The sequence below is a fragment of the Nerophis ophidion genome, linkage group LG07, assembly GCF_033978795.1.
Source record: "Nerophis ophidion isolate RoL-2023_Sa linkage group LG07, RoL_Noph_v1.0, whole genome shotgun sequence".
Lineage (NCBI taxonomy): Eukaryota > Metazoa > Chordata > Actinopteri > Syngnathiformes > Syngnathidae > Nerophis > Nerophis ophidion.
The window spans coordinates 67,385,708-67,408,178 of record NC_084617.1 but is presented as its reverse complement, the minus strand read 5'-3'; the positions used below and the strand labels follow the sequence as shown (position 1 = coordinate 67,408,178).

Sequence of the window (22,471 nt, the reverse complement as noted above, 5' to 3'; positions counted from 1 at the left end):
GATCGGAAACGCGGATGTCGAGCGGGGCTAAAAACAAAGCAGAAGGCTAATCCCCACAGAACACCACTTCCCTCCACCCTGAAGACGGATTTAAATAAAGGATGCGAGACTACTGGTCTGGGTAAGGAGTCAGTTAAATTAGAACAAGTTTTTTCTGCTTTGAGTGTTTCAGAGTTGGACATGTGTTTTACTGAGGTGGCTAACTATGATGCGTGCAGTTTATCAAAGCAACAAACAAACAATCGGAAAATCCCCGTTACTGAGGAGGCTAACCATGATGCGTGCAGTTTATCAAAGCAACAATCAAACAATCGGAACATTCCCGTCGTATCAATTCCTAGATATGGTCGTAACTATACTGAATGCACTGGGCATAATAAACACAACATTATTAATATTGCTACTACGGATAATTTGATCAAAAATTCCCTAAAACAGCCCACTACCTATAATATAGGTTTTTTAAACATAAGATCATTGTCTCCCAAAACGTTGTTAGTTAATGATATCATCAGAGACAACAATCTTAACGTCATCGGTCTCAGTGAAACCTGGCTTAAACCAAACGACTTTTTTGCGCTAAATGAGGCATGTCCTCCTAACTTTACACATGCGCATATTCCCCGTCCGCTTAAAAGGGGTGGGGGGGTCGCACTAATATACAACGAAAACTTTAACCTTAGTCCTAACATAAATAATAAATATAAATCGTTTGAGGTGCTTACTATGAGGTCTGTCACACCGCTGCCTCTACACCTGGCTGTTATCTACCGCCCCCCAGGGCCCTGTTCGGACTTTATCAATGAATTCTCAGAGTTCGTTGCTGATCTAGTGACACACGCCGATAATATAATCATAATGGGGGACTTTAATATCCATATGAATACCCCATCGGACCCACCGTGCGTAGCGCTCCAGACTATAATTGATAGCTGTGGTCTCACACAAATAATAAATGAACCCACGCATCGCAACGGTAATACGATAGACCTAGTGCTTGTCAGGGGTATCACCGCTTCCAAAGTTACGATACTCCCGTATACTAAAGTATTGTCCGATCATTACCTTATAAAATTCGAGGTTCAGACGCATGTTTGTCAAACTAATAATAATAATAACTGCTATAGCAGCCGCAACATTAATACGGCCACAACGACAACTCTTGCTGACCTACTGCCCTCGGTAATGGCACCATTCCCAAAGTATGTGGGCTCTATTGATAACCTCACTAACAACTTTAACGACGCCCTGCGCGAAACCATTGATAACATAGCACCGCTAAAGTTAAAAAAGGCTCCAAAAAAGCGCACCCCGTGGTTTACAGAAGAAACTAGAGCTCAGAAATTATTATGCAGAAAGCTGGAACGCAAATGGCGCACGACTAAACTTGAGGTGCACCATCAAGCATTTAGTGATGGTTTAATAACTTATAAACACATGCTTACCTTAGCTAAAGCTAATTATTACTCAAATCTCATCCACTGTAATAAAAACGATCCTAAATTTTTGTTTAGTACGGTAGCATCACTAACCCAACAAGGGACTCCTTCCAGTAGCTCCACCCACTCAGCTGATGACTTTATGCAATTCTTTAGTAAGAAAATTGAAGTCATTAGAAAGGAGATTAAAGACAATGCGTCCCAGCTACAACGGGGTTCTATTAACACTGACACGATTGTATATACGGCGGATACTGCCCTCCAAAATAGTTTCTCTCGTTTTGAGGAAATAACATTAGAGGAATTGTTACAACGTGTAAATGGAATAAAACAAACAACATGTTTACTTGACCCTCTTCCTGGGAAACTGATCAAGGAGCTCTTTGTATTATTAGGTCCATCAGTGCTAAATATTATAAACTTATCACTTTCCTCGGGCACTGTTCCCCTAGCATTCAAAAAAGCGGTTATTCATCCTCTTCTTAAAAGACCTAACCTCGATCCTGACCTCATGGTAAACTACCGACCGGTGTCTCACCTTACCTTTATTTCAAAAATCCTCGAAAAAATTGTTGCGGAGCAGTTAAATGAACACTTAGCGTCTAACAATCTATGTGAAACCTTTCAATCCGGTTTCAGGGCAAATCACTCGACGGAGACAGCCCTCGCAAAAATGACTAATGATCTATTGCTAACGATGGATTCTGATGCGTCATCTATGTTGCTGCTCCTCGATCTTAGCGGTGCTTTCGATACCGTCGATCATAATATTTTATTAGAACGTATCAAAACACGAATTGGTATGTCAGACTTAGCCCTGTCTTGGTTTAACTCTTATCTTACTGATAGGATGCAGTGTGTCTCCCATAACAATGTGACCTCGGACTACGTTAAGGTAACGTGTGGAGTTCCCCAGGGTTCGGTCCTTGGCCCTGCACTCTTCAGCATCTACATGCTGCCGCTAGGTGACATCATACGCAAATACGGTGTTAGCTTTCACTGTTATGCTGATGACACCCAACTCTACATGCCCCTAAAGCTGACCAACACACCGGATTGTAGTCAGCTGGAGGCGTGTCTTAATGAAATTAAACAATGGATGTCCGCTAACTTTTTGCAACTCAACGCCAAAAAAACGGAAATGGTGATTATCGGTCCTGCTAGACACCGAACTCTATTTAATAATACAACTCTAACATTTGACAACCAAACAATTAAACAAGGCGACACGGTAAAGAATCTGGGTATTATCTTCGACCCAACTCTCTCCTTTGAGGCACACATTAAAAGCGTTACTAAAACGGCCTTCTTTCATCTCCGTAATATCGCTAAAATTCGCTCCATTCTGTCCACTAAAGACGCTGAGATCATTATCCATGCGTTTGTTACGTCTCGCCTCGACTACTGTAACGTATTATTTTCGGGTCTCCCCATGTCTAGCATTAAAAGATTACAGTTGGTACAAAATGCGGCTGCTAGACTTTTGACAAGAACAAGAAAGTTTGATCACATTACGCCTGTACTGGCTCACCTGCACTGGCTTCCTGTGCACTTAAGATGTGACTTTAAGGTTTTACTACTTACGTATAAAATACTACACGGTCTAGCTCCATCCTATCTTGCCGATTGTATTGTACCATATGTCCCGGCAAGAAATCTGCGTTCAAAGGACTCCGGCTTGTTAGTGATTCCCAAAGCCCAAAAAAAGTCTGCGGGCTATAGAGCGTTTTCCGTTCGGGCTCCAGTACTCTGGAATGCCCTCCCGGTAACAGTTCGAGATGCCACCTCAGTAGAAGCATTTAAGTCTCACCTTAAAACTCATTTGTATACTGTAGCCTTTAAATAGACTCCCTTTTTAGACCAGTTGATCTGCTGTTTCTTTTCTTTTTCTTCTATGTCCCACTCTCCCCTGTGGAGGGGGTCCGGTCCGATCCGGTGGCCATGTACTGCTTGCCTGTGTATCGGCTGGGGACATCTCTGCGCTGCTGATCCGCCTCGACATCTCTGCGCTGCTGAGGCGCCTCCGCTTGGGATGGTTTCCTGCTGGCTCCGCTGTGAACGGGACTCTCGCTGCTGAGTTGGACCCGCTTTGGACTGGACTCTCGCGACTGTGTTGGATCCATTGTGGATTGAACTTTCACAGTATCATGTTACACCCGCTCGACATCCATTGCTTTCCTCCTCTCTAAGGTTCTCATAATCATTATTGTCACAGACGTCCCACTGGATCATTATTGTCACCGATGTCCCACTGGGTGTGAGTTTTCCTTGCCCTTATGTGGGCCTACCGAGGATGTCGTGGTTTGTGCAGCCCTTTGAGACACTAGTGATTTAGGGCTATATAAGTAAACATTGATTGATTGATTGATATATATATATATATATATATATATATATATATATATATAAAGTCAAGTATTTCTTTTATATATATATATATATATGTATATATATATATATAAATTAAATAAATACTTGACTTTCAGTGAATAGCTATATATATATATATTTCATTATATATATATAATAAATATAAATACTTGAATTTCAGTGTTCATTTATTTACAGATATACACACACAAAACACTCCTCTACTCATTGTTGTATTTGATGCAGCCAGTAGCACATCCTTTGTAGGAGCATAGGTATGGGCAGCATCTGTGACATTTAAATTTGCAGGAAAGGAGTGAGTTTAGGATTGAATTGTCAATCCTCGTTTTATTCTGTCACTATCTTTCTAACCGTGCTCAACACCCTCTCTGATGACTTGCAAGCGTACTTCTTCTTCTTACTCATCGTCGTCATGACTGTCTTTTCTTTGTTCTTCTGCTTCGTCACCTTCTTGTTGTGTGTGCAGTTGTGCACTCTCCAAAAGCAGTCGATGTTATAACGTGACTGAGCCGGCAGGCTGTTTAGATGGAGAAAAAGCGGACGTGACGAAAGGCTGTCCTCACTCAGGTCCACGTGGACCTGGAGGGGGCGTGCTTTGTCGTCCGGCTGGAAATCGGGAAAAAATCGGGATAATGGTTGTCCCGGGAGATTTTCGGGAGAGGCAATGAAATTCGGGAGTCTCCCGGAAAATTCGGGAGGGTTGGCAAGTATGATTGTATCCTGTATTCTGCTGTAGTATTTTTTGCAGTTTAACACGTGTTCTTTCTAGAAGAAACTACAGCCTTTTCAACACTTGTCAGGCTTGCCTCCGACGGTTTGACTATGTTTTAGTTTTTTCCTCTGCATTTGTCTTTGTTTCCTCTGTGTGTGTACTGTTTCCTGTCAGCGCTCTTATTTTCTTGGTTTCTTGTCTTTCTCCCTAAATGCTGTGTTCCCCCACAGCTGTGGCTGATTGGCACCTGGCCACACCTGGTTTCAATCAGTCCGCTCCTATTTAGACCTGTCTTCCCATCCAGTCACTGCCAGATTATTGTATGATTTGTCGATGTTGCTCTCGTCATTGCTACCTGTCGTATCCTGTCTTGTCAATACAGCCTTGTGGTAAGCCATATTCGATAGTGGTTTGCAGCTTACTGTCTTTTGTTCCCTGCTTCCAAGTTTGTTTTCTTATTACAGGTACGACTTCAGTTTTTCTGCTAGATACCTGTTAGCTTCTACGCTAGCTTGTGAAATGAAGTGAAACAAGGTGATCAGCTGCAACGGCCCGGGGAAAGCTGTTCATGTTGATAGGGACGGCGTGGCGCAGTGGAAGAGTGGCCGTGCGCAACCCGAGGGTCCCTGGTTCAATCCCCACCTAGTACCAATCTCGTCACGTCCGTTGTGTCCTGAGCAAGACACTTCACCCTTGCTCCTGATGGGTGCTGGTTAGCGCCTTGCCTGGCAGCTCCCTCCATCAGTGTGTGAATGTGTGTGTGAATGGGTAAATGTGGAAGTAGTGTCAAAGCGCTTTGAGTACCTTGAAGGTAGAAAAGCGCGATACAAGTACAACCCATTTATAATGTTAATGATAATATTAATGTTTATTAATTAAGTTTGGTGTGGTGATGGAGCTCTGTGCACACACACAAAAAAGCCTTTCTTTATAGAGCTTTTTTCTTCCACTGCGGTTGTGCAAGGTTGAGCAGGCGGAAGATGGTAGGTTTAAAAACTACCACCACGGCTGCGATGGCGGAGGAAGGCTGCAGCAGAAAAGGGTCCCCAGTCGTCTTGGACTCCATGCCACTGGATCCTGACCCGATTCTGCGCAAGTATAACATAGTCACGCACAGGAATCCTCCATAAAGGGATAGACCTAGGGGTGTAACGGTACGTGTATTTGTTTTGAACCGTTTCAGTACGGGGGTTTCGGTTCGGAGGTGAACCGAACGAGTTTCCACACGGACATATTAAGTAGCGTACTGCACGTTGTGTAAACAATGCACACCGAGGTACAACACACGGCATGCTAGCAGCGACCGGGCTGCAATAGACTGACCATACCTCCTCTTTTCACCGGATATGTCCTCTTTTGCGGGGCTGTCCGGGTGGAGTTTCTTAAATGCCTCAAATGTCCGGCATTTTAAGTTAGGGTTGCGTGTATTTTCAACGTAGGTTCAGGGTTAAGAAGGGGTTAAAAACAAAACAAATTGTGCACGCAGCATCATTCGTTAGGAAGGGGCGGAGACAGAGAGAGCGAAAGAGTTATGATAAACGCGCATGTGTCGCCAGGCTCTCCTTTTTATCCATAGATTCATCAGATTTTATTTTTTTATTATCTGTAGCAGGGGTGTCAAAAGTGTCCCCTGGAAGCCAAGTTTGTTTTCTTATTACAAGTACGACTTCTGTTTTTCTGCTAGATACCTGTTAGCTTCCACACTAGGCCTTTTTGTTTGTTATCCGCCCACGTGCGCGCTTTTTGTTTGTACCCCTTTGTTGGTTTTTTGTCTTAGTATTTTAAATTAGATCATGTTTTCTCACTCCATGCCTGCCTCTATCTCGTCACCAACTACCACTGACAACACTCTGTTTAAGTTTTCAGGAATTTTTGACATACATGACATGTGACACACATACAGCGTCTTGTGAACACTAACATCGAGCTGCAGTGTCCGGAGGAAATTCAAGTCAACGCGAAAACAGTGTATCTCTTTAAGGAGTCCTCCAGAGCACATGACACAATGTAATAATGCTGGCTATGCATCCCTTTAAAACAAGACAATTCTATATGGTGCATACAATTCCATTGGTGTACATTGATTACTTTACTCAAGAGTACAATAATAATGGTCTTACCACGAGGGGCTGCAGAGTAAGGCAGAGAAAGAGGTTGGTCTCGTGGAGTAAGGCCCCTTAGCATGTCTGAGCGCTGGGCAGCCATAGCGGCCGCTGCAGGCCACTGGTGCATTTGCTGGGAAGTTATGTAGTCATTGAGCAAGGTCTGGCGGTTCTCGAGGGCTGCAGTGTCTGGAAAGCCCCGGATGAGGTAGGGATAGGGATGAGGGTATGCCGGATTGGGGGCCAGATGGCGAGGCAAGTAGTAGGCTGTGTGAGAGCAGAGAAAATGCTCATTATAGAGTTGAATAGGTAGAATTTCTGAAAAATAAAGCTAAACTTGATTCTGGTTTATCAATAAAATGACGATTAATCTTAACTAGATGGTCGCCAATGTCCTTAACTCATTAAGTCTGAAGAGCTAACAATCTAGGTGTGAAGTGCAAAACAGTCACTTTTTGGGAGGGTCTGCCGACATTCTCCCATGTTGACTACCAAGTCAAGTTGATCTGACTGTACCTGGATCAATGGGGATGCCACGGGACAAAGCAGCTGGATCAAAGGCTAAAGGAATTTGCCGGTACACATCGGCTCCAAGGCCCTGCAACAGGCGCTCGTAGGTCTGTTGATCAGGAACCCCCGGGAGAGGAGATTTGGTAGCATTCATCTCCCTCGGAGTTGGTGTAGATTTGCGCTCCTGAGGTTCTTTTTTACCCGAACCTGGACAGAACAAGACAGAATTCATAACTGGTCAAGAAAATAGGTTACATGATAAGTATTTGATCCTGTGCTGATTTTGTAAAGTTACGCTTTTACAAAGACCTAAACATTCCAGAATTTTTCTGTTAGGTTCATTGTATGAGAGATAAACATTAGAGATGTCCGATGAAGGCTTTTTTGCCGATATCCGATACTCCAAAATTGTCCAACTCTTAATTACCGATTCCGATATCAACCGATACCGATATATACAGTAGTGCAATTAACACATTATTAGGCCTAATTTTGTTGTGATGCCCCGCTGGATGCATTAAACAATGTAAGAGTTAGTACCGCAAGGGATTCAGGGTATTTGTTCTGTTGTGATTATGTTGTGTTACGGTGCGGATGTTCTCCCGAAATGTGTTTGTCGTTCTTGTTTGGTGTGGGTTCACAGTGTGACGCATATTTGTAACAGTGTTAAAGTAGTTTATACGGCCACTCTCAGTGTGACCTGTATGGCTGTTGACCAGGTATGCCTTGCATTCACTTGTGTGTGTGAAAAGCCGTAGATATTTAGTGATTGGGCCGGCGCGCAAAAGCAGTGTCTTTAAGGTTTATTGGGGCTCTGTACTTCTGCCTACGTCCATGTACCGCTCCGTACAGCGGCGTTTTAAAAAGTCATAAATTTTACTTCTTGAAACCGATACCCATAATTTCCGATATTACATTTTAAAGCATTTATCGGCCGATAATATCAGCAGTCCAATATTATCTGACATCTCTAATAAACATATTGGAAACTTAAGTTGTATAAACTGTTAAGAATGGGAAGGAATTCCACCTGAAAAGCTTTAACAATCAGTCTCTTCAGTCTCCAAATGTCTACTGTGTGTTGTTAAAAGGAAAGGCCATGTAACACAGTGGTAAAAATGCTCCTGTACCAACTTTTTTGCAATGTGTTGCTGCGATTAAATTCAAAGTTAATGATTATTTGCAACGAAAAAAAATACGTTTCTCAGTTTGAACATTAAATATCTTGTCTTTGCAGTCTATTCAATTGAATATAAGTTGAAAAGGACTTGCAAATCACTGTATTCTGTTTTTATTTACGATTTACACAACGTGCCAACTTCACTGGTTTTGGGGTTTTGTAGAATCTTACGAATGCACAGATGCAGACAGCCGGTACATGAGTTCTAATGGGGAGCACCTTTTGCCAGAACACTGGCAATAAATCCCGGCACTTGATGGAAGGCTCTACTAAGGATGTCATTGTGGTTTGTGCACCCCTTTGAGACACTGGTGATTTAGGGCTAAATAAATAATCATCGATTGATTGATTGATTGAAAAGTGTCTCCAGATTCTATTTTGCCCAAACTGCAGCTTGTTCTGCAAGCGTTCAGGAGCGTAAGAATGACTTTAACGTTGGGGCTTTATTCTTCTCTAACAGTTTGCTCAGCAAAAGTATCCAGGAGTGATACCTTTCACATATAATACACAAACTCAGTGTGTCACTGACAATTCTGTGTGATGTCACTTAATAGCCTGGAATCAATGCACTGAGATGACAAAACATTTTAGCTATTGTTTGCGTTATCGAGAACACTGACTAACTTAACATTTAAATAAAGAACGAGTGACCCATCCCAGTAAACAAACGGCAAGACGTTAATAAACAAGTCATATTCATGGCTATGCTCCCCACATATCGTCTTACAGATCACATGTTGCACGTCTCCTCCTGTCCAAGACACTCAAGAGTCACAGCCGGTGAGTGACGGAGCGACCAGTGACACAACACTTTCAAAATGAGAGCAAATCAAATATATTTCTTCTCCGTGGTATACTTTTGGGGGGTTTCCAATATTGCCTAAACCTGTCGCCATCCAATAACAGCAGTGCTGTATTTGAACACACGCCAAAACTTCACGGAAGTGAAGCTTGTGAAATGAAGTGAAACAAGGGTATCAGCTGCAGCAGCCCAGGGAAAGCTGTTCATTTTAATAATGTTAATGATAATATTAATGTTTATTAATTACGTTCGGTGTGGTGATGGAGCTCTGTGCACACACACAAAGGCCTTTCTTTACAGAGCTTTTTTCTTCCACTGCGGTTGTGCAAGGTTGAGCAGGCGGAAGATGGTAGATTTAAGAACTACCACAACGGCTGCGATGGCGGGGGAAGGCTGCAGCAGAAAAGTGTCCCCAGTCGTCTTGGACTCCATGCCACTGGACCCTGACCCGATTCTGTGCACGTATAACATAGTCACCCACAGGCATCCTCCATAAAGGGATAGACCTAGGGGTGTAACGGTACGTGTATTTGTATTGAACCGTTTCGGTACGGGGGTTCCGGTTCGGTTCAGAGGTGTACCGAAAGAGTTTCCACACGGACATATTAAGTAGCGTACCGCACTTTGTGTAAACAATGCACGCCGAGGCACAACACAAGGCATGTTAGCAGCGACCGGGCTACGATAGACTGACCAAACCTCCTCTTTTCACCGGATATGTCCTCTTTTGCGGGGCTGTCCGGGTGGAGTTTCTTAAATGCCTCAAATGTCCGGCATTTTAAGTTAGGGTTGCGTGTATTTTCAATGTACGTTCAGGGTTAAGAAGGGGTTGAAAACAAAACAAATTGTGCACGCAGCAACATTCGTGAGGAAGGGGCAGAGACAGAGAGGGCGAGAGAGTTATGATAAACGCGCATGCGTCGCCAGGCTCTGCTTTTTATCCATAGATTCATCAGATTTTATTTTTTTATTACCTGTAGCAGGGGTGTCAAAAGTGTGCCCCGGAAGCCATTCGCGGCCCACAGCTAATGTTTTAAAGGCCCACGGCACATTCTAAAATTACTATTAAAATAAACAAAAACATGAACACAAGTGAAATGAAAAAGCTTAAAGGCTAAATGTAATTTACAAAAAGTTGCAACATTTACCAATTAAACAAAGCTAGGTTTTTTTCTTTCAAACTGTCATTGCTCAAAACAAAATATTGAATCACAATCAATGTTATTATGAATTATTGACCTATCCAAGGTTCGGATTACTTCACATCAAATATCTTACAAAGAAAAATATTTTTGGGTGGAAGATTTTGCAAATTTGGTAAATAAATAACCAAAAAATTTATATTTTGTTGTTTTCTTACTGTACCGAAAATGAACCGAACTGTGACATCCGAACCGAGGTACGTACCGATCCGAAATGTGTGTGTACCTTTACACCCCTACCATATACTACCAGGTGGATCGTCATACTCGATAATAATCAGCTTCATGGGCAATGTGTGGGGGTCAGAATGCGTGCCCGTTGGTTGGTTTACAAAATCAGCCAGGGATCAAATACTTATTCTTCCCTGTTGTAGTCGTTTGTGTAGTGCTCTCAAAGATGATGATAGAAATACATCTGGCAAGGGAAATTAACTATTTAAAGCAGGGGTCCCCAAACTAAGGCCCGTGGGCCGGATACGGCCCCCCAACGTCCAAAATCCGGCCCGCGGGAAGTCCCAAGATAAAAACAAAAAACAAACTTGTTTTTAATTATTATTATTTATTTATTTTTAAATCTGTCCTTACTAGTCCATTTTCTACCGGTATATCATATTGTCTAAAAATGCATTTTACCATCGATAACGGGACATGCAGCAAGTGCGCTCTTTAAGTCAATTAGTGCGCAAGGAATATATATGTGTATATATATATATATATATATATATATATATATATATGTATATATATCCATCCATCCATTTTCTACCGCTTATTCCCTTTTTGGGTCGCGGGGGGCCCTGGCGCCTATCTCAGCTACAATCGGGCGGAAGGCGGGGTACACCCTGGACAAGTCGCCACCTCATCGCAGGGCCATATATATATATATATATATATATATATATATATATATATATATATATATATATTTATATATATATACACACACACATATATATTTATATAATAATAATAATAACAATGGATTAGATTTATATCGCGCTTTTCTATTGTTAGATACTCAAAGCGCTCACAGTGAAGTGGGAACCCATTATTCATTCACACCTGGTGGTGGTAAGCTACATCAGTAGCCACAGCTGCCCTGGGATGGACTGACGGATGCGTGGCTGCCACCACCTCCGACCACCACCTATCATTCATTCATCATTCATTCACCAGTGTGAGCAGCAACGGGGGCAAGGGTGAAGTGTCCTGCCCAAGGACACAACGGCAGCGATTTGGATGTGAACAGGTGGGAAGGGAACCCGCAACCCTCAAGTTTCTGGCAGACATATATACATATATAAATATATATACAATTATATATATAAATATATATATATATATATACATATATATATATAAATATATATATATATATAACACACACATATACCCACTACGGCATGGCGTAGTGGGTATATGTGTGTGTGTTATATATATATATATATTTATATATATATATGTATATATATATATTTATATATATTTATATATATATGTGTATATATATTTATATATGTATATATGTCTGTATGTGTGTATATATGTATGTATGTATGTATGTATATATATATATATATATTTATATATGCCTGCGATGAGGTGGCGACTTGTTCAGGGTGTACCCCGCCTTCCGCCCGATTGTAGCTGAGATGGGTGCCAGCGCCCCCTGCAACCCCAAAAGGGAATAAGTGGTAGAAAAAGGATGGATGGATGGACGTCTGTATGTGTGTATATATGTATGTATGTGTGTATATATATATATATATATATATATATATATATATATATATATAGGAGCCCTGATTTAAAGAATAAATTTAAAAAACCTACCATCATGTTGCCTTTGACTTGACTCCCTGGACAGAGGGGAGCCCCGATGTGAGGGCCCAGGGTAGGGGTTCCTTAAAGTGCCTTTGTCATCGTAGCCAACAGGACTATGGTGGGCCTTGCCTCCCTGTTCCGACCCAAGTGTAAGGGGAGAAGAACGGGCTATCGTGCTAGCGGTGCTGACTACTGCGCTAGGTCGTCCTTTGGGTGCCTCATCGTAGCGCCCCCTATCAGCCCGCATGTCCATGTGAGGGGGTGCGTTATGGTAGGAACGCGGGGAACTGGCGATGATGGAGCGCACGTCATGTCGTTTACCAGAGCCAGCTTCCTGTTTCATGGGAGTTCCCTGAAAGGAATAACAACCAGGAATATTAAATCAAAGCATTTGAAAAAAAAAAAAACACCTTCGGGGTTTAAAAAGTATGAAGTTGGTACCGGTGTTAACATGCCCTCCTTGCCAGTCTGTCTGAGCTCCTCTCTGGGAATGAGGTGGATAGAGCGCCCAGCCTCCTTCACTGTGGGCACCATGGACTCTCTACCCTTAAGTGGGTCCGTCATTGAACTGCCTCCACGTGGCGGAGAGTTCTCTCTCTTCATTTGCTTGGCCTCTCTCCTCAGGTAGCTGTCCTGAGGGTCCAGGTGGCGTGGTATGCCTGACACCGTGAGAATAAATTATTTAAAAAGACAATATAGCTGGGGCAAAAAATAAATCAAACATAAAGAAGAGAATGTTTGTTATCGTAAAAAATATTGTCAGAAGACATTCATCCACCTGTATGAGGATTTTTCTTCAGGAAATGTGGCAGATATAAAAACCCCGTTTCCATATGAGTTGGGAAATTGTGTGAGATGTAAATATAAACGGAATACAATGATTTGCAAATCCTTTTCAACCCATATTCAATTGAATGCACTACAAAGACAACGTATTTGATGTTCAAACTCATAAACTTTATTTTTTTTGCAAATAATAATTAACTTAGAACTTCATGGCTGCAACACGTGCCAAAGTAGTTGGGAAAGGGCATGTTCACCACTTTGTTACATCACCTGTTCTTTTAACCACACTCAATAAACGTTTGGGAACTGAGGAAACTAATTATTGAAGCTTTGAAAGTGGAATTCTTTGTCATTCTTGTTTTATGTAGAGCTTCAGTCGTTCAACAGTCCGGGGTCTCCACTGTCGTATTTTACGCTTCATAATGCGCCACACATTTTCGATGGGAGACAGGTCTGGACTGCAGGCGGGCCAGGAAAGTACCCGCGCTCTTTTTTTACAAAGCCACGCTGTTGTAACACGTGCTGAATGTGGCTTGGCCTTGTCTTGCTGAAATAAACAGGGGCGTCCATGAAAAAGACGGTGCTTAGATGGCAGCATATGTTGTTCCAAAACCTGTATGTATCTTTCAGCATTAATGGTGCCTTCACAGATGTGTAAGTTACCCATGCCTTGGGCACTAATGCACCCCCATACCATCACAAATGCTGGCTTTTGAACTTTGCGTCGATAACAGTCTGGATGGTTCACTTCCCCTTTGGTCCGGATGACACGATGTGGAATATTTCCAAAAACAATTTGAAATGACCACAGAACACTTCTCCACTTTGCATCAGTCCATCTTAAATGATCTCGGGCCCAGAGAAGCTGGCGCCGTTTCTGGATGTTGTTGATAAATGGCTTTCACTTTGCATAGTAGAGCTTCAACTTGCACTTACAGATGTAGCGACAAACTGTATTTAGTAACAGTGGTTTTCTGAAGTGTTCCTGAGCCCATCTGGTGATATCCTTTAGAGATTGATGTCAGTTTTTGATACAGTGCCGTCTGAAGGATCGAAGATCACGGTCATTCAGTGTTGGTTTCCCGCCATGCCGCTTACGTGGAGTAATTTCTCCAGATTCTCTGAACCTTTTGATGATATTATGGATCATAGATGTTCAAATCCCTAAATTTCTTGCAATTGCACTTCGAGAAACGATGTTCTTAAACTGTTTGACTATTTGCTCACACAGTTGTGGACAAAGGGGTGTACCTCGCCCCATCCTTTCTTGTGAAAGACTGAGCATTTTTTGGGAAGCTGTTTTTATACTAATTCATAGCACCCACCTGTTCTCAATTAGCCTGCACACCTGTGGGATGTTCCAAATAAGTGTTTGATGAGCATTTCTCAACTTTATCAGCAGTTATTGCCACCTTTCCCTACTTCTTTGTCATGTGTTGCTGGCATCAAATTCTAAAGTAAATGATTATTTACAACAAAAAAGTGTATCAGTTTGAACATCAAATATGTTGTCTTTGTAACATATTCAACTGATTTGCAAATCATTCTATTTTGTTTATATTTACATCTAACACAATTTCCCAACTCATATGGAAACGGGGTTTGTAGATAAAACAAGAGTATATTAGCAGCTTAAGTTACTTTTGTATGATTATATCTAACCTTGTGAGATGGAGCCACGTATGTGATGAGTATCTTTATAAGGTGTGTGGTGTGGACTGTCTCTGTCATGAGGCATCGCTCGACCAATAAGACCTGGGGTAAAGGTTGGGAAAAATAATAATTATTTCCATTTATACAGTAAGTTTGGAAAACAAAAAACACAAGATCTCGCAGCTACCTTCACAGTTGGAAGCAGACAAGGAATCCCTCATAGGCAGACCTCGGGAGATGCCTCCCTCCATGACATCATAAGGGCGCTTTAGGCCAAGAATTTCACCAGCTTGCCCAGAGCCCCGACCATCATCTTTAGAGCTTTGAGAAACTGGACCTACATGATCCATAGATGTGGTGTGTTAAAAAGAATGAACTATTTATCAAATCACTTAGACAGAGATTGTCAGGTTTGTGCAAAATGACGAAATGCGACCTGACATACTCACGGTCATATGTGAGGATGTGACCACTTATTCCCTCATAGACCACATGACCTTTAGATAGTGTGTCGTCCCGCTCCCTCTCCCCACGGCTTGCAGTGTCCTCTGTGATCAAACGGGTTATGGTTCCCTTGTACAGCACATCAGCCGGTGTCCCCTGTAGCCACAGGGAGAAAGGACAAGTGAGAGACGTACAATATAAACTAGAAATCAACGTTCAGGCACATTCATTTAACAGTTAACTTCAAATATATTAAATTCGTTGTACTTGTGCAATGACAATAAAGACCTATCCTCTATGCCAGTGGTTCTCAAATGGGGGTACTTGAAGGTATGCCAAGGGAAACGTTAGATTTTTTTTAAATATTGTAAAAATAGCAACAATTAAAAAATCCTTTATAAATATATGTATTGAATAATACATCAACACAATATGAATGTAAGCTCATAAACTGTGAAAAGAAATGCAACAATGCAATATTCAGTGTTGACAGCTAGATTTTTTTATGGACATGTTCCATAAATATTGATGTTAAAGAGTTCTTGTTTTGTGAAGACATGTTTAGAATTATGTTAATGAATCCAGTTGGATCTCTATTACAATCCCCAAAGAGGGCACTTTAAGTTGATGTGTAGAAATCTTTATTTATAATTGAATCACTTGTTTATTTTTCAACAAGTTTTTAGTGCAGGGGTAGGGAACCTATGGCTCTAGAGCCAGATGTGGCTCTTTTAATGACTGCACCTGGCTCTCAAATAAATCTTAGCTGACAATGCTAAACAAGGTAAGTAATGAATAATTCCGCTGGTAATCACAGTGTCAAAAATAACGTTCAAAATATAAAACATTCTCATGCATTTTAATCCATCCATCTGGTTTTTACCACACCTGTTCAAGAAGTCGCATTAATGGTAAGAAGTATTTTATTAATTGTTGGTTAGGTTCAGAATAACTATTAGGGGTGTGGGGAAAAAATCGATTCGAATTTGAATCGCGATTCTCACGATGTGCGATTCAGAATTGATTCTCATTTTTAAAAAATCTATTTTTTTTATTTGTATTTAATTTTTTTTTTTTTTATCAATCCAAAAAACCAATAAACAGCAATACCATAACAATGCAATCCAATTCCAAAACCAAACCTGACCCAGGGACACTCAGAACTGCAATAAAGACACAAACACGACACAGAACAAACCAAAAGTAGTGAAACAAAGATGAATATTATCGACAACAGTATCAATATTAGTTATCATTTCAGCATAGCAGTGATTAAAAATCCCTCATTGACATTATCATTAGACATTTATAAAAATAATAAAGAACAATAGTGTCACAGTGGCTTACACTTGCATCGCATCTCATAAGCTTGACAACACACTGTGTCCAATATTTTCACAAAGATAAAATAAGTCATATTTTTGGTTCGTTTAATAGTTGAAACAAACTTACATTATTGCAATCAGTTGATAAAACATTGTCCTTTACAATTATAAAAGCTCTTTACAAAAATCTACTACTCTTCTAGCATGTCAGCAGACTGGGATAGATCGAAATCCTAAGTATTAAATGAATACAGAATCGTTTTGAATCGGAAAAATATCGTTCTTCAATCCACAATCGCATTGAATCGAAAAAATTGATATATTATTGAATCGTGACCCCAAGAATCGATATTGAATCGAATCGTGGGACACCCAAAGATTCGCAGTCCTAATAACTATGTTATTAAAAAGAATAAGAGACTTATTTCACTCTAAAAATGTTGGTCTTACTTAAAAATGCACGCATTTAGTTGTATTCAGTCTTAAAAAAAATATGACATGGCTCTCACGGAAATACTTTTTAAAATATTTGGCTTGTATGGCTCTCTCAGCTAAAAAGGCTCCCGACCCCTGTTTTAGTTATTGTTAAATCTTTTTTTCCAAATAGTTCAAGAAAGACCACTACAAATGAGCAATATTTTGCACTGTTATACAATTTAATAAATCAGAAACTGATGACATAGTGCTGTATTTTACTTCTTTATCTCTTTTTTTCAACCAAAAATGCTTTTCTGTGATTAGGGGGTACTTGAATTAAAAAAATGTTCACAAGGTGTACATCACTGAAAAAAGGTTGAGAACCATTGCTCTAAGCCAGGCCTGGGCAATTATTTTGACTCGGGGGCCACATTTAGAGAAACAAATGTGTCTGGGGGGGGAGTTGTATCTATTTTTATGAACACAAATACAAAACCTCACAATAATGTCTGATTGAATGCTAAAAATGTTATGACAGACCGCCTTAAAAAACGTAATGGAATTTTAAATTGTTTCTATGAAGGAAAAAACAATGAATATTGACAAAATATGAATGTCACACCTCCTTTCGATCGAGACATTTCACAATCAAGTGAAACGCAACAAAAATGCAACAAGTGTACAAAATAAACCCACCTACAATCTGATACATCTGATATATCACTAAACTTTAGAGCTTTGTTGTGAAAATCTTTTTTCCGCGTCTGTGCCTCGTCCGAGCTGCTGTGACTTAGATCAGTGGTCCCCAACCACCGATTGGTACCAGGCCGCAGAAGAATTATTTTATATATATATTTATTTATTTTTTATTGAACCAACATAAAAAACACAAGATACACTTACAATTAGTGCACCAACCGAAAAAAACTCCCTTTTTATGACAAAAAAAAAAAAAAATAATAAAATAACATTTTATACTCCGGCTTCCTCCCACTTCCAAAGACATGCACCTGGGGATAGGTTGATTGGCAACACTAAATTGGCCCTAGTGTGTGAATGTGAGTGTGAATGTTGTCTGTCTATCTGTGTTGGCCCTGCGATGAGGTGGCGACTTGTCCAGGGTGTACCCCGCCTTCCGCCCGATTGTAGCTGAGATAGGCGCCAGCGCCCCCCGCGACCCCAAAAAGGGAATAAGCGGTAGAAAATGGATGGATGGAATCTCCCCCCACCCCCCGCTGGGCCGTGGGAGAAATTATCAAGCATTGACCGGTCCGAAGCTAAAAAAAGGTTGGGGACCACTGACGTAGATTACCATATTAACTTATTAGATGAGCATATTAACTGGTATATATCATCCATAAACGCATATTCCAACCATTGAAAGACTTAGTATAGTTGAAGACTTTCGGTCATTAGAAAACATCATAGTGTGCACATCATAATGGCAGCTACACTTTCCATCTTAAAGATCTAAAAAAAAAAATATTTGGGAATGTCCGGCTGGGCCAGATTGAAAAACTTAACGGGCCGCATGTGGCCCCCGGGCCTTAATCTGCCCAGCTTTACTATATACTCATACTCAATTTACCCAGGGGCCACTGGACGCAGAGTCTGGGTGAGGCTGGGCCGCAAGAAAATATTTCTTAAAACAAATTTTGCATACTCCTCAGCATGTCTAGTTGTATAACGATGTTTAAAAAATTGTATTCCTTGTGCACCGCAACTTTCTCTGTGCAAATAAGACATGTCAGGGTGCCCCTGTGCTCAACAAAGAAATATTGCATCCCCCACTTTTCCTGGAATTATCTTTGCTCATCACGAACCTTTCTCTTCACAGCAGGCCTTGAAAAAGACATGTTTGGGGTTGTGGACTACATTTGTATTTAGCCGACGCACGGAGAATAATGTTATTTCCGCAATGTGTGTCGTTCCGCTTTTCCTCCCTACACTAACACGGCGGTCAGCGGATAATAGCCAGGAAAGTACCTGGATAGCGAGCGCAAAAAAGGGACGGCTCCTGGAGTGTTATCCGGCGTCATATAGAAATATATGTAGTGTTTATCGTGTAAGGCAATGCAAATTAAACAATAAAAAAAAACAAATAACGCTTTGACTTGGTCCAGGTTATCGGGGACTGTTATTACTGACGGACAGGTGTCGTGGTGTGACTGCAGCCAGGCACGTAAGAAAACCCTCGTCTCCATGGCAACATCTCTGTTGCTTTTACTTATTTGCCGCTTTTCCACTAACGCAGGGGTAGGCAACCCAGAACATTGAAAAAAGCCATTTTGGACGCAAAAAACACAACGCTGTCAAGCGCCATTCATATAAAACTCGCGGGCCGCACTAACATTAAACTTTAATATTAAGGTGGGGGCCGCAAAATAACGTCTCGTGGGCTGCAATTGGCCGCGTGTCTGAGACCCCTGCTCTATACCCTATGCTCTCTCCCGTTCCTAGATGAACTGTACAGTGCCAAGTGCCTCTAAAAAGCCCAAAACATCATAAAAGACCCATCTCACCCTGGACATAAACTTTTTAAACTGCTGCCCTCGGGCAGGAGATACAGGACAATACAATGCCGGACAAACAGAATAAAGAACACTTTTTACCCGAGAGCAATAGTGTCGCTGAACGAAAAAGACAATAATGACTGTGCATGTGAGCTGTGTGCTTGGTATGTTTATGTATTTTTATCTATTTATCTATGTTCTTATGTTTTTATGTGTTAGTATGAATTTGCACTAAATTAGTTTTTGCTTACAATTTTGTTGTACAATGTAAAATGACAATAAAGATATATTCTATTCTATTCTATCCACCCTATCCCGGTTGAATAGAAAATGGCACCAAAATTACATGAACCATAGAAGCATATTTGAAAAACAAGATAAATAAGTGTACTGGTTTGGCACTGTTTTGTTCATTTGCATCTCATGACCAATATTGCAAACGAGGGTCATATTTCCACACAGCTTGGTAAACAGAGCAACATAGGGATGGCTAGACGGTTGTGCTTGAGATCACATTTCATGGCTTTTAAGTACTTTAAGTTCAGGAAAAAACTGCATCCAAGTTAAGGACTTGTATATCGGCTTCCTTATACTCACATAAATCCATCTGAGAAGTAAAGCAAACTAATGATCTGCCGCAAGAAAACGTATTATGCACAGCTTACTATTTTCTTTACTAATCTGTCTTATAGATTGCGACCCAATTTAATACTTATTTGCTTCCTGAGTCCCCTCCGAGCCATTTGGAAATTACACTGTATTACACGGGCTGGGTTAAAATGAATGGGAACAGACACGGCACACTGTGTACTTGTTGCTAAGGTGACTAGGGCCGTCAGAGCTGTGGTTATGTCACGGCAACTGGGAAATCCAGTAACGACAACACTTGGTCTGCCTCATGACCTCTCCATTGCGCTTTCCTGTCCGCCATCCTGAGTACATAAACCACGGCCAAGTAACAATAACGCTGCTGGTTTCAAAGCGGCAAAAGGAATGAGGGAACAATGGCAGTGATATGGGGAAAATAACTGCCAACCCACACGAAGGGTAGGGATGCAGAACTAAAATACTATTCATAAGTACCTGCCAAAGTGCATAGTCACATAACAAATACAAATAATGTTTATCATAGATAATTAAAACATACAATTCATATCTATGTCCGTACTCACAGGTACACAAATCACATCAATCTTAGCCCACTTATTCAGTGATCTGAGGGGTTATTGGGGTATTGCATTGACCACAGGTGTCAAAATCAAGGCCCAGGGGCCAAATCTGGCCCGTCACATTATTTTATGTGGCCCGCGAAAGCCTGGAAATAATATGAATTAATACAATGCTTAATCTTTTCTTACGAAATATATCTGTTCTTTCCCTTTTGACAGTAAAATTCAGGTACTGCATGCAATTGCATATATTTTCAAATTCAATATAATCAAAATCAAAATATTACATTATCACGTATTCCCCCCCCCCAAAATTGTATTAAAATAAAGATAAATACTGTACTTAAATATCTGTTCGACTTCTGATTTCGAAACAAAATATCAATCAAATTGTTGACTGTAAAATTGACAATAGATTTTACGGTTAAATTCAGCTGACTGAATTTATTGTAAAATTTACTTTGGTACTGTTTTTCTTTTTATAAAGTACATTAAGACACTAAAAAATTTAAAATCAAACAAAAACATTAAAACAACAAGATTTTATGTAAAAAAAAAAAAAAAAGAAAAGGCAACTCTTTCTTTTATTTTACCGCTAAAGATGCTGTAAAAAAAACACTGCTTTTACTGTAAATTTCTGGTGACTGAGATGCCAGTTTTTGAACATTTAATATTTTTTGTGGAGCTTATGTAAAAAAAAAAATATTGTTAATTTATTATACATACATATATATACACATATATACATACATACATACATATATATACACACATATATACATATATATATATATATATATATATATATATATATATATATATATATACATATATATATATATATATATATATATACATACACACACACACACATGTATATTCATATATTACTCATTGTTAAAATCGGCCCTCTGAGAGCAACCATAACTGCGATTTGACACCCCTGTCATAGACTAAATTCTTACAACTATGATCAAGGCAAAAATTATCGTGGCATAAAATTAGTCTACTATGGTCAAATTTAATATATTAATATTCAATATATTCATTATACATTATATCAACTTTTTTTTTTCTTTTTAAACCTGTCCCGTTCAGTGACATGGGCAAAAAATATTGCCATTACTTGTAATTTAAAAGGTATAGTTTAGCTCAGGGTAAGATACCAATATGCCTCACAGGTCAAGTTTTATTGGATTTCAGATTCCTTCCATCCACCCATCCATCCATCCATTTCCTACCGCTTGTCATTTCAGTTGCATTTGGGCGATTGTCTTAGTAAAATGCATTTAAATATATTTCAAAGGTACACTACATATGTATGCACATGGTGTGTGAATATGCTGCTCTGACTCAATACATTCCCTCATGAGATTAATAAAGTTATCTTTGTATGCTGCATGAGCCATTTTTTGATCAGCAAAAAAAGCCTCCATACCTTATCATTTGTATATCTGTATTGTATATGTGAATATTACAAACACTTATGGCAATTCATTATGTAGTGTATATGTTGAGTACTTTTGGGTGTAGGCACTGAGTTTTTAATTTGGGTCTTAATATGAAAATATTTGGCAAATGTTGGTTTAAAAATAATGGCCTACTGTGAAGAGGATACAATCTTAATTTCCACACAACAAAAAGTAGAAAAGGGTTGTGTTTTTCTTTTTTACAACCTCTATATACACTTACTTGAGTGATGGAACCCCCTCGGTACGAGACTGAAGAATCTGGATGCATTCTGGTCCCTGGAATACCCTTTGTGATGCTACCACCTTGGACGGCTAGAATGGAATTCAAAATGATGGTAAATGCAAAGAACAACAAGCCAAGGTGTAGTATAATTTCCTTTATTTAAAGGCAATTGTTATTTTTGAGACACATTTCGGACAACTGAGTAAATCAGTACTAGTATCGGTAAATCAGTGTGTATGTAGTGTTCATTTTAGAAGCAAGTAATTAGGTCATTCAACATGATATAAAAAGTACTAAATGACTACCA

The 22,471-nt window shown here is 40.1% G+C and overlaps 1 protein-coding gene across 9 annotated transcripts in view; it reads right to left on the bottom strand.

The window, feature by feature from the left end:
- Window positions 1–22,471, bottom strand: part of ncor2 (nuclear receptor corepressor 2) — a 245,010-nt gene that overhangs the window by 36,853 nt on the left and 185,686 nt on the right. For all 9 annotated transcript variants that reach the window (XM_061906950.1, XM_061906951.1, XM_061906943.1 and 6 more), the window contains 8 exons: window positions 22,162–22,253; window positions 15,051–15,201; window positions 14,789–14,938; window positions 14,611–14,703; window positions 12,604–12,821; window positions 12,172–12,514; window positions 7,161–7,361; window positions 6,663–6,911 (listed from right to left, as the gene is read on the bottom strand). In XM_061906950.1, coding sequence (XP_061762934.1) covers window positions 6,663–6,911; window positions 7,161–7,361; window positions 12,172–12,514; window positions 12,604–12,821; window positions 14,611–14,703; window positions 14,789–14,938; window positions 15,051–15,201; window positions 22,162–22,253 — 1,497 coding nt within the window. The remainder of the gene's footprint in view (window positions 1–6,662; window positions 6,912–7,160; window positions 7,362–12,171; window positions 12,515–12,603; window positions 12,822–14,610; window positions 14,704–14,788; window positions 14,939–15,050; window positions 15,202–22,161; window positions 22,254–22,471) is intronic.